The 13461-nt window shown below is 36.7% G+C and overlaps 1 protein-coding gene across 2 annotated transcripts in view; it reads left to right on the top strand.

Moving 5' to 3' along the window:
- Nucleotides 1-373: 373 nt before the first annotated feature.
- Nucleotides 374-13461, top strand: part of gulp1b (GULP PTB domain containing engulfment adaptor 1b) — a 68411-nt gene continuing 55323 nt past the window's right edge. For both annotated transcript variants that reach the window (XM_051111940.1, XM_051111939.1), the window contains exon 1: nucleotides 374-475. In XM_051111940.1, coding sequence (XP_050967897.1) covers nucleotides 421-475 — 55 coding nt within the window. In that variant the 5' untranslated portion in view covers nucleotides 374-420. The remainder of the gene's footprint in view (nucleotides 476-13461) is intronic.

The raw sequence follows: 13461 nt of genomic DNA, 5'->3' as shown, positions 1-13461 counted from the left end.
TTAAAAATAAGGTGGATAATATTGCTAATTGTTGGTGTATATCAGCATTTTCCTGCTAGATGGACATCTTTGACCTTTGCTTCTTACCTTTGCTTCTTACTGTTCACATCATGAGTGGTGCGTTTTTAAAGAAGCCCCAGAGCTCTCGCTTTGTTTCCACATAAGAAAAAAACTATGAGGTGTGCAAACGATGACAAAGATGGTCATTTTAAATAAGCTACAGTACATTCAACAGTTGATAGTCTCTCACTGATGGGTCTTTACGGTGCGCGGTCCCTTTAAGGCAGACAGCACGTCGTACATTCCTATGAAAAAAGCGGCGTTTTAAATGCCCGGTTGACGTCATTAAACTTTTTAAGCGGCTGGAGTGCGCGCGGAGGGAAAGGCACACGCGCGCGCTTTTCCAGCCCCTCGCTGCAGATGCGACTGGACGGGCTCAGGTTTGCAGGGAATAACTACAAAATCAACATTCGTTGTAAGAGACTTTCCGCTTCTTTAACTAGATTATTATTGTGGTAAATATATGGTTAATGTCGTGACCTTTTATTATATGAATGTTTCAACGATATCAGAGGCGTAAAAAGTAGTTTGCTTGAGTGTGAATCTGTTGAGTGCTGTGTTTTACGCGTTACTATACTGCTGTTTTACTGTGTTACTGTTTAACAAAGGAACACATTCACAAATTAGCTTTTCTAAGCTTTTCTTTTGATCTGAAATATTTCCATTTATTGTACAAGTAGAATGGCAGGTGTATTCGTGAAACTCGTGCATGCGCGTCTGTATTTGATCGCCGTGTTATGAAGTTAGTTCTGTTGTTCAGTTTACTCGGCTTAACTGTTCCGTGGTTTCAGCACTGTTCTGCTGTGCATTAGCCAAATGCATTGACCCAGAGCTCAGTCACCGACCCCAGCAGTGACACAGACAGAATAATGTTCATAATGATATTGCTGACTCCGTGTTCCCCGCCGTTTGCTGCCCTTGACAGAGGAAAACGAGAGAGCAGCATAATGACATTCTGACATTCTCAGGCAAGCTGCTGTTGTTGTGCTTTAATAACTGAGGCTGCCAGACTCTTTCCACAGACTGCAAATTCATTTGCTTCTCGGAATGACTTCAATCAAATATGAACTTAAATAACTGCACCTTCATGCTCCTTATATGATTTAATTTGAAATGAAATTTCATGATTAAAAGAGCTATGCTAACATTAAAAGAATAGTTGAAGTCTGACCATTTACAAACCCTATGTTGTTCCAAACCTAACTCAAAGGGGATGTTTTGAAGAATGTCCAAGCATTCCAACAAAAGCATTCCAGTGGCTCCCAATCTCCATAAAGCACCATAAAAGCAATTAATTTAGTTCATATACAAAATTACTAGCCTTCTGAAGCTATACAATATATATAATAACAGATGGAAAGTCCTAATTACCGGAAATCTATCTCCGCCACATCTCTCAAGTCTCATTAACACCTCCATATTTTTAAGTCTTGAGCATCACGATCAGTCAAGAGACATATTAATGACCATTTGGTATTAACATTCACAATTTATGCTGGCTTTCATATTGATCCAGAGAAACATGCTGCCACTAGCTGCTGAAGCGGCATTTCAAGCACATATGTTTATTTTATATCATGGATTATGCATTATTTAAACTTATTTCATGAGTAATTACAACATAAAAAGGTTAAACCTATAAGGTTATGCAATTCCAGGGAGAACGTTTAGTGAATAACTACATAAAATTCAGCCTTTTCCCCACATAAATCTATAAATAAAAGACATGGTTTAGGAAAAGATGAAATGCAACTACAACTCTTATTTTTTTTAATGCTTGATAGTTACAGGTCACTGTTGTGCATTATTTGCATTTTATAAAATATCATGTTTTTTCACTAAAAATAGAAAGTCATGGGTTTCATACAACATAAGGCTGAATAAATTAAACTATTCCTTTAATTTGCCAAGATCGATCGTGGGGATGAATATATTTTTGTCATATTCTTGAAGAGCCATGTGTCATTTACTTAGGCAAGACATTTACATAAGGCTTTGAATGCATTTTAATGAAATGATTAACCGGAAAAGGGAAAATCATTTTTAAATAACAGTGATCTGCAGGTGTCATTCAATCAAATTGTCATTAAAACATCATAAATCACATATTGTTCTGACTACACCAGTGTTTAAGCAATTCGAAGTGAAGTTAGTAGAAATCATGCCAGCTCTGCCAGCATTACAAAAATTAATGCAGTAATGAAGTAATGGCAACATGATCCGTGGCAGGTATTTTGAGATCAGCAAATGTGAAATTTACCTTTGGAACTTCAGCAGGACTTACAATCTACTCATGATCATTGCTGTCAAAAATAGATTGGACTTGCTTGATATGATGATTTGACAGAATAAAATAGTCTTATACTGGACTATGCGTGGTCTGGTTTCAGTGCTGGGTCAGGTTGTCTGGGTCATGTGGGATTGGGTTTTGCCAGGGGATTTGGACTTTAAAGGGGTTATAGATTGGAAGACAGGTGTGAAAACCTTTACAGAATACTTTCCCAGTGGTAACTCAATTGCCTTTGTCTTAGGAGAATTGGTATGGACACTGGTGTTGCTGCTGATTTCTTCCTGATGTTGCAGGCTAAAAAGAAGCAAAGCACATACGTTTTAGTGTGCATATTCTAGTATATTAGCCTCTTCACCTTTCTCAGTAAGATTGATTTTATGAGTATGCAGTCAACAACTAAGATATAGGAATACTTTGAGAAAGATGTCTCTATAAGTGAACCATTTTATGTTGATTTTCCCCAAAAACAGTGTGTTTCAGTGTCTTTGCATGTTTCATGCACCTTCAAAAATTGTATTTACCTGAGTTGTGTCGCTGAATGCGATTAAATGTAAATTTAATGTGAGCAAAATAATGTGAAGACAACGTTTTCCCCTTGTTTTCTCTTCACAAATTCACAAACCAATGACTCAAGCTAGTTCTTTTAATAAATCAGTCAAAAAGGATTCACTAAATTCAGTACCATTACAAGTGATGTTTACATGCAATCAAATAATATGTTTATAATAGGATTTATGGCTCAGTCGGACTGAAAAGCCATCATGTAAACACCTCAATTAATCTGATAGAGCTTAATCCTAATAAAAGACACGCTGAAGTTCTGCTAAGAATACACATATTACATATCAATTGGATTGCAAAGTTTAAGGTACATATAAAGAAAACTTTTAGAATCTGAAATCAGAATGAATTAATTTGGATTGACACATATTATCGAATGTAAACATACCTACTAACTGGATGCTCATATGATAATGTGTAGCTGTTTTGTAAAATAACTAAAATAAATATGAGTTATTGAAAACAACAAAATAAAAAAATGAATGTTACCATACTATGTTATCAAATAAAAAATAAAATATTAACAGATGAGGTAGGAAGTGTTCATATCATTCTCTCTGAGATCAATTCAGAATTTTTTTTTTAACAGCAAATGGTGCTCTAGGCTAGTTTTTAACTGCACACTCAAATGCTCATGAAGAAGAGTGTTTGTGCGTTCAACTGAGTGGTTAAATGTACTTGCACCTCGGCTTTTATGCTTTTATGATGCAAGATTAATGTAAATACAACCCACTGTGAACATTCATGTAATTAGCTTCAACTGTTTTGAACTTCATGAATGGTTATTTTAAGTTCAAGAGGTTTGTGTGTAAGGAACTGAAAGCAAGCAGAGTCAAGCATGCAGTGCCATCTGCTGTTAAAAAACTAAGCTTAGAATCGATTCAAGAGAGAATCGTGATTCATTCTGAAAATAACAGAATCGATCTATGAATCAATTTATCGTTATACCCCTAGCAGTGTCTGTGACATCACCTGTAGGTTTCTGAAAAGCATTTTTGAAGCACAAAGTGGGCAGAGCCAGCCGTCGCCATCTTGGTAGCACGTCAGCGTGCTTCACTCCCGGATAATTGAAAATGGCCAAAGAGGCGGGGCATGGGTGGAGCTGCTTGCTTTAAGGCTTTGTATAATTTAAATGGACGAGGTTTAAATTCACCCCCCTCAAAGTTTTCATGAAGGGAAAAATTTGCTTTTTAGACCAATGTTATATTTTTATTATAGCATTTTAACATAGGGGGGATTAATGGGGACCAATGGAATTGACTCCCTTTTGGAGCCAGTCAGTTCAAGTCACTTCCATGTTGGTTTCAAGAGAGAGATCGAAGGTTGACGCTTACTTTTAACCCTGCAGGCTTTTAACCCTGTCTCAAATGAGACGTAATTTGAATAGCAAATAAGATGCGATGTTTGTTTTTTTTTTTTGTCTAGAGAGATCTGGTCCTCTGAATAGATCCTAGGTTTGGTTTGTTTTACTTCCACATTAGGTCCTTAGTGCACAGGGAAGTATTTATTGTGTTTGCCAGCAAGTTTTACCCTGAGCAAATTAGCAACGTGTCCTTATTTGCCTGATAGAAACCTCCTACCAAGGAATACTAATTTGGTGAAAGTTGAGTGTTATTTCCCTGGGAAGTACAGCTTTTATCACCACACGTTTTACAACCTGCATGCAAATTGAAAGTATGAAAATATTTCAAAAGATGACACACAAATTCAGTCTTAACAGATGTTTCCGACATTCCGATCCGCGGAAGCATACAAATTACTGTGTGCATTTTTAACTCCGCTCTTGTTTTCCAGATATTGATTAACTCAAAAGAATCTATCTGTCTCTTAGCTGTAATTGCCAACAACACTTTTGTGTTCACAAAGAGTATTCGACATGTAAGCAGTAAAAACAAATACGTACAACACAAAGACATGCTGAGAGGGTCCATAGCCCTCCCATTCAAAACATCCAGACAGAGATAATCACTCAGCGGCGTCTGATGCTTCATTTCCTGTCAGTGAATCAACATCTGACTGCGTGTCTCGTGCTGTCTCTTCTAAATTAGATTTCAGTTTTTTGAGCTTTAAATTGTAATTGACTGGAGCAGGTGCTGCATGAGTCTAATGGGTTGTCCATTTGATGTCACTGAAGCATAGAAACCAATAGTCTTCTTTTTAAACTGACAATGTGAATTTTGAGGGAAGCAACAGTTTTCAAGCTTTTGTATGAAGGCCCATACCTGATAATTTAGCACACAAATCCTATGATCCTTTACAAGTCTGCCCTCAGCGTGGTGCTGTATCGATCTAAAAATAAATGAGTAAACAAGTTATGACCGATTCTTCATTTTTATTTGCCTGCTTAATACTTTTTTGTTATCAGGAATGTTAGTATTGAATTATCGGGGTAGTGCGATGTGACTTATTTATCCCCACAGTCATTATAATAATAAAAGAAACCAAGCATGTGTGATTGTCAATATGAATGTGACTATAATTATATGTGGGTGGTGGGCAAACAGCCTGTAGAAAAATCTCTAAATGGAAATGGAAAAATAATGTTTTACAAGAAGTTTACAGAACATTTCCTTGTCTGTCATTGGCCAGACAAGCAAATAGTCCCACCCCAAACTAGCTAGTGTTGCTATGTTAGGCTAGTCAGAATTCTCAAACAAACAGTGCTTTTGTCGCTTTGTCATTTTTCAAGAAAATCGACCTACGAATGCCCTACATATAGTTAAAATAGAATGGGAGTATTTTAGGAAAGAAAAAGAATACACATTTAAGCTTTAAAAGAGAAATCTTTCCAAAATTTGTTTTGACTTCTTGACTATGCTCATAAAATCACCCTTAAACTTTAAGTGGCTAAAGAGTTTTTTCGTAACAACACTAGAATATGCAAAAGTGTGTACTTTGTGGAGAGCATCTTTGTTTCTTTTTTGATGTCACTTTTAATCTTTAAAAGTGACAGCATCTGTGGCATCTTCTGTGGTATTCTGTGGGTTTACTTACCCTGATGTTGTTCCAAATCCATATGACTATATTTCTTCTATGACGCATTAAAGGGATAGTTCACCCAAAAATAAAAATTACCCCATGATTTATTCACCCTCAAGCCGTTCTGGGTGTATTTGTCTTTCTTCTTTCAGAAAAATACAAAAAATATGTCCTGGCTCTTCCAAGCTTTATAATGGGAGTGAATGCTCAAGATTTTGAAGCAAAATTAAGTGCATCCATCCATCATAAAACGTTCTACACATGGCTCCACGGGGTTAATAACGACTTTCTGAAGCGAAACGATGAGAAGTGACGAATGCGGAAGTGCAGTGGAGAGAGCAAAACAAAACACTAGTCATGAATTAGAAGTACAAAATGGGGATTTGTAATAGGGTGACCAGATGTGCCACTTTCGGAGGACACGTTTAGCACAGGATTTGTAAATTTCCAAAAATAACCAGGTGTTGGTTGTTTGTGCTGCACCGATCGATCGTTGTACGACATAAAAGTACTGTACCACGAGAGCTAAAGAGAGCAGAGCGGATGCTCGATGCTTTCGAATGTCTCTCGCGGTACTTTGCTGTCATACAATAATCGATTGGCGCAGTGCAAACAACCAACACCTGCTTAATTTTAAGCAATTTAGAAATCCTGTGCTGAACGTGTCCCCGGGAGGTGGCACGTCTGGTCACCCTAATTTGTAAAGAAAAATGTTGGAGGATTACAATATAAGCCACGACTTTGAAACTGATGTGTTTCCAGCTAAGTGTGCTGTATGACGTTCAGACAGCGGACCGTGAGCATGACATCTGAGGCTGAGACTTAAGGTCATTGCACACTGAAGTCCGAAATTTCCGTATGCATTTTTTCGTATTCGTTATTCTAAAAACTTGTCACGCACAGAAACCTTGCACGCTGAGTCTGATGCGTATTAATTCATCCATTGTGAAAAAATTCGCAAAACAATACACAGTGGAATCTTCAAGCAGTGAGGATGATTTTGTTGTCCACTCTCTTCTTAAAGGAGAAGTCCACTTCCAAAACAAAGATTCACATATAGTGTACTCACCCCTTTGTCGTCCAAGATGTTCATGTCTTTCTTTCTTCAGTCGTAAAGAAATTATGTTTATTTAGGAAAACATTTCTGCATTTTTCTCCATGTAATGGACTGGGACGGGTCCCCCGATTTTAAAACTTCCAAAAAGCAGTTTAAATGCAGCTTCAAACGATCCCAAATGCGGTTGTAAATGATCCCAGTCGTTTCATTTAAAAAATACAATTTACATGCTTATTAATCTCAAACACTCATCTTGCCTTTCTCTCCATGAACTTTGTGTATTCTGACTCAAGACAGTTAGGGTATGTCAAAAAACTCCAATCGTATTTTCTGCCTCAACTTCAAAAATCATTTCAAAATCATCCTGCATCGCTGTAGAAGTACCCGACCTTGTCTTTGCAACGTGAACATGCAAAGAAGATCAAACACACTTAACAAAAAAGGTAAAACAGCGATATAGGACAATTTCGAAGTTGAGGGAGAACATGAGATGGGAATTTTTCAACATATCCTAACTGTCACGAACCGGAACAAATTTGGGATTGTTTGAAGCCACATTAAACTGCGTTTTGGAAGTTCAAAATCGGGGCACCATATCAGTCCATTATATGGAGAAAAATGCTGAAATGTTTTCCTCAAAAAACATAATTTCTTTACGACTGTAGAAAGAAAGAAAGACATAAACATCTTGGATGACAAAGGGGTGAGTAAATTATTTGTAAATTGTTGTCCTGGAAGTGGACTTCTCCTTTAAAAGAGAAAAAGAAAGGACACATAGGGTCCATCGAATTATAAGATATAGAGAGGTGGAAAGAATACTTTTTGTGCTTTGCTAAAGTTACTGGAGCCACATATTATAAAGAAGACCACTAATTTCTGTGAACAAAGTGGATTAACTTTTCAGGCGCAATTCTGGATTTTGCCGTTCGCTTGTACGGTGGCTCTGAACCGTCAAAACACCTCTTAAAATGCTTGCTACCGTTTTTAAAAAACGCAGAAAACCGAACCCGAACTTTATGACGGACAAAAGTTTCGGACTTAGTGTGCAATGATCTTAACACTACATCCTACATTGTCCCCTCGAACGTTAGTCTGTCGTGGACGCACATACGACCGTTAGCAGAAGCTAGAGATTGTGGTTTATAAAGTTTTAAATATAGATATTTTTTTTAAAAATGCATCACTTCAGAAGGCCTTTATTAACCCCCTGGAGCTGTGTGGAGTGCTTTTAATGATGGATGGATGCACTTTATTGGACCTCGAAATCCCAACAGCCGTTCACTACCATTATAAATATTGGAAGAGTCAGGACATTTTAAAATATAACCCTGATTATATTGAAAGAAGAAAGTCAAATACACCTAGGATGGCTTGAGGGTGAGTAAATCATAGGGTAATTTTCATTTTTAGGTGAACTATCCTTTAAAATGAGAACTATTAAGTTCTGAGAAGAACGTACCAGTAACTCATTTTAATTGTTGAATGGAGAATTGTGGCTGTCAAACTCCTAAATGAAAAACACTACGTGGTTATCATGAAAGTAGGACACATGACTTGTGCATTGTATTCTAAGCCTTCTCATGCTAAACAATAGCTTTGTCTGAGGAATGTTTTGTGTCACGTGTCTGATCATTCACAAAGAAGTGTGAGTGAGATATTAGAGTTACAAAAGAAGGCAAGATTAGCTACAGAGTATCAAATTAACGTTTTCACTCAACAAGCCAATTTTGCTGCAAACAAAAGAGTAGTGCCATAAACAAATTTTTCTGTAACTTCTTTTATTAAAAAAAACAGGGGTTGGCAGCCTTTTGCTACTTTAATTTTTCTGGCTAACCACTATTATAAATTATTTTTTAAACTTTTCAAAATTAGTTTATTTTAGTGTTTCAATTAGACCTTTAATAACAGATGTGACCGTAATGAACAGCGCTGTATATGTGTGAATGTTGTTTTCACACAACATAATCATTGTGATTTGTGGGTGGAATATACTGCATTTATAGCGGTAATTTATTTATTAAGACCAACAAATGCAGAATAAACTGTAAGCTGTCATGCACTCAATCACATAGTGTGACTGAAGCTAAATGGACTTAACCTATGCGAAAGCACGGTGCAGCATTGATCTGCAGCGATCCCACGAATGGTTTGCCAGAGTCACATGTGTTTCACACTTTATTAGTATTTATAGCTCCTAACAGGCTGTGTAACTATGAGGAATATTTACCTCAAAATGTACGTTGGAATGCAGTTTTCCCTATTGCTCGCATGCCAGTGATTATCCGTCTGTCTGCCAATGTTGGCACACATGCAATAGGTGGCAGACCACTGCTGTATACTGTATTTACTGAAATTGATTCTCCTTGAACGCAGTGTTTTACAGCAGGGGTGCTCAACCATGTTCCTGGAGATCTACCTTCCTGCATAGTTTAGTTCCAACGGTGACCAAACAGACCTGTCTGTAATTATCAAGTGCTCCTTCAGATCCTTATTAGTTGGTTTAGGTGTGTTTGATCAGGGTTGGAGCTGAACTCTGCAGGAAAGTAGGTCTCCAGGAACAGGGTGGAGCACCCCTGGTTTACAGGTTGCATGACTTCAATGGCATCACTATCAAACTAAGTTTGTTTTAAAAACATTTAGAATAGTTTGCATGAGCTTGTGTTAACCACAGACCTTATTTCAAGCATTTAATTAAAAAATGAAACATTGATTTCAGGATGGATCTGCTAAAATGCTAATTTGTTTCCAGGATTTCGCCTACAAAAGCATCATCCCTGCAGCACTCTATCGGCTAGTGAGTTGGCTAGTGAATTAACACATTCTTACACCTAAGTCATCGCATACTGAGGCATGGTCAGAACCCTTGGTGTCACTTTTTGATGCACAGGGTACCCCTTTAGAGTCAATATGTTGATGCGAAAGGCACTGGGAATTTTATTGTCATAATCAAATTATATATTGGGTAATAATTTTGCCATTATTGCATATGTTTGGGTGTGATTTTTTTTTTCCAATGGAAACAGTCACAAAAATTTTATTTACATTACACTATTTACACATTTATGAGCACGTAACACAACCCCTGCCCCTAAACCTAACCATTTGTCGATACAACACAGGATATAACAGGGAAATACAACTACAGTCATAATTTATTAAAAAAATATTGGTATTCCAAGTGTTCCGAGGCGAAACGTTTGATTTGCAAGAGGAATAAATACGATCGCCATCTCTGTCCACTGTAAAGCTTATCCTGTGTGCTGCAGTCTGTGCGTGAATTTAAAAAATGCAGCCAGAAGAAGCATTACGTCAGCTTTGATTGTGAAATGCCAATGGACCAATTGCCATGCAAATGTTCGGGAGTATCTTTCTGAATGAGATGTGACTCGCGTTAACTGAGTGGGATCATTTTCAGATATTGTATGGCTTCAGAAGACTCGAAATGCAACAGGACTTGTTTGTAATGCTTTTATACTGCTTGTTTATGGTCAGTTTTTGCAATAAATAGGTTTAGTAGGTTTAGGGTAGGGGTAGGGTTAGGTGTTCCAATAAAAGTATAACTTTATACAAAATCATTTCTATTTTTATGCATGCAAACGATTAAATTAAGGCAAACAACTGAAAACAATGGAGGACCCTGCACGTCGAAAAGTGACGCTAAAGGGGTACCCTGTGCGTTAAAAAAATGACGCTAAATGGGTCCTGACCAAATGTCAGTATGTGACGAGTTGGGAGCGAGAATGTCAGAATACTTCCGAATATAATGCATGAGTCATACAAACTAATGTTACAGTACTTTTTTGTTATTTTGAAGCCTGACAGCCCCAGTTCACATACCTTCCCTATGGAAACGACTGGCCAGTTCATTAACTTTTGTTTTCCAAGTACGAAAGAGAAAGTCATAAGGGTTTGGAATGATATGAAAGCTAATAGAAGATTTTAATGTGCAGGAGAAGTAATCCATTTATTGTTTTCCTCATGCATTCATTTATATATTTATTTATTTCCAGAAAAAGGCAGAGTCTGTGAAAATATTATAAATCATTATATTCACACTCATTATTTTGGAAATGATTTGAAGAAGCACTACTGTTGTTTTTATGTACATGCTGATTAATTACCTTGTTATGATCGATTAGCTGAAGACACAGAGATGCTGTGAGAATTAGTTTAATTACTTGTATGTAAAAGTAATTTGAATGCGATTCGCACATCTGAATGAGGGAAAGGAGACTGGTTTCATTACATCCCATTGTGCCTCAAGTGGTCTGAAGGACCCACATCAGTCATTTTCCGTCTTCAGTTTTCCGTTTTCTGTGACCGATCCCATGACCGATCACGCTGGAGTGAACAGCTGGTGTGGGCTGGAAGGTTTCATGCATTTATTCTTCAGGAGGATGTGTTATGCCCCACCGTGAATTTACCGTTATTTTGAGCGATAGATTTGGGAGTGTGTTCCAGAAATGTCCCCAGTTCTATCATAGGGCTGTCATTATAGCGCTATAATTCTGTCCCAGACTATGTGAAAGTAAGTTATTAAAGTCTGGTGCTCATGGCCACAACAAAATATACATGATTTATGTACTGCTTTCTCTTCAGTGCTAATAAAGCATTTTGACACTCATGAACCCTCATGAAACTGATGCATTGGCATTCTGATGGCTAAATGTTTTTTGATGTTTTTTGATGGTGTCTTTTGGATGGGTTAGCAGACAGATACGCTTCTAAAGTCATTAGCGACAATGAAAACAAAAGTATATTTTTGAGACATCCTTTTTTTTTTAAATCTGATGTTTATGTATTCACTCTCTGCACTGTTATTTTGCAAGTAAAATCTGATCTGTTTGTTGAGTCAGTATCTGGTGTATGTACATGGGTTGCTAGTAACAACGGCAAGAGATTTATTTTAATACAACAACTGAGAGCTGTCAGTGTGGAAAGAGAAGGAGGAAGACTGGGAATTTGCCCATGCCCTTGTCTGTCATGATACCTCACTGCATTGCTGAACTCAGGGTTCCTACAGGGTTTGGAAAAGTATGGAATTTATTTTAATTATTTTCCAGGTCTTGAAAAGTATGGAAACAAGAATGCAGAACATGGAAAATATTTGTTTTTTCTTGTGTTTTTTAGAATAGAAAAGTAAGAATTTAATGAAAATAAATTAAGTGAGATTTCATGGCAGCTGTTTATTGATTCTTTAGTGATTGTCAAATATGATTATGCAAACTGCAGGTTATAAGCATTTTGTGTTTCTTCTCTCAATATTCTTTGCACTATATTATATAGTTTCAAGGTGCCAGAACTCTTGAACTTGGCAAATTTTATGTCATCAGCCAATTTTATGTCATGTTTTTTGCCGCCACAGAGGATGTGTTAAATTGGACATTATACCTTGATATTAGTGGTAATACAATAAGAATAGTCCCATTTTGAGCGAGTAGATCTCTGTTAATTTATGTGCATCCATGCTCTTTTTATTTATAGTGATGCACAAAGGAAATAGGTTATATAAATCTAGAAATTGTAATGCATTAGCATGCAAAAAATTCCTACATGCATGTGAATAATTTCTTGAGGGCACTAAAAAGTTTCTTGTATGCATATAAAAGTCAGTTTTTTTTTTATTTATTGAATTATTTTGGTTACTTTGTATGTTGTCACTTCAAGAAAATCAATGAAATAAGAACCTGAGAAAATAAAAATATTTGCAGATGACTGTACTATACAGTATACCAAATGTAATGCTGAAAATATTGCTCTATGAACCATTAATGTTAAATATGGTCTGAAAATGCAAATTTAATTGCTAATCACTAGATGGTGAGGATCACATAGTTCACTATATAAGGAAAGAGTTAGCAAAAATAAAGTGTATACTAGGGCTATCATGATTAATTAATTAAAAACCATCTGTTAAAATTTATCCATTTTGAGTAAGCGTGAAAATCGTGTTACATTATGTATTTTAATATCATAAGATGCCTTATTTTTTTCTGATCCAAATATTATTGCCACATTGTTTTTTAATTCTTTTCCACAAAAAACTTTTATTTTTTGCTGTTTGTACTACCAAAAACTAAATGGATTTGCATCAACGTATTCCAAAAAAAATGATATTATCTGAACAAAGCCTTAGAGTTCTAAAAATAGTCCTTTAAAAATGACCTTCCCCTGCAGGAGGAAGTGTGAGAATTTACTGTCACACTAAATCCAGGTTGGTGTAGAAGCAATATATAATTGTTCAAAGATCCACAGTCTGACAAAGAGCTAACATGATGAGTTTTTGAAAAATTAGAGGTGCTTTGGAGAAACAAAAGCGGTGTGAGATGAAAGTACTATGGTATTGTTGCTTAAGAATGTATGCAGGAAGAGATTTGGGGAGTCCTGTAAGGTGTCCACCCTGAGACTTCCTGGGAGTGTCTCTCTGGGTGCAGTCCAAATAACATTGTACGCTTTGCCAGGAAAGTCTATTTTGCTCTTGGAGACGCCCATAGCCTCCTTTAGAATGCACTCA

This window comes from Labeo rohita, chromosome 6 (genome assembly GCF_022985175.1).
Source record: "Labeo rohita strain BAU-BD-2019 chromosome 6, IGBB_LRoh.1.0, whole genome shotgun sequence".
In the NCBI taxonomy this organism is placed as follows: Eukaryota; Metazoa; Chordata; class Actinopteri; order Cypriniformes; family Cyprinidae; genus Labeo; species Labeo rohita.
The sequence above is the reverse complement of the archived record's forward strand: the minus strand, read 5'-3'. Positions and strand labels throughout refer to the sequence as shown.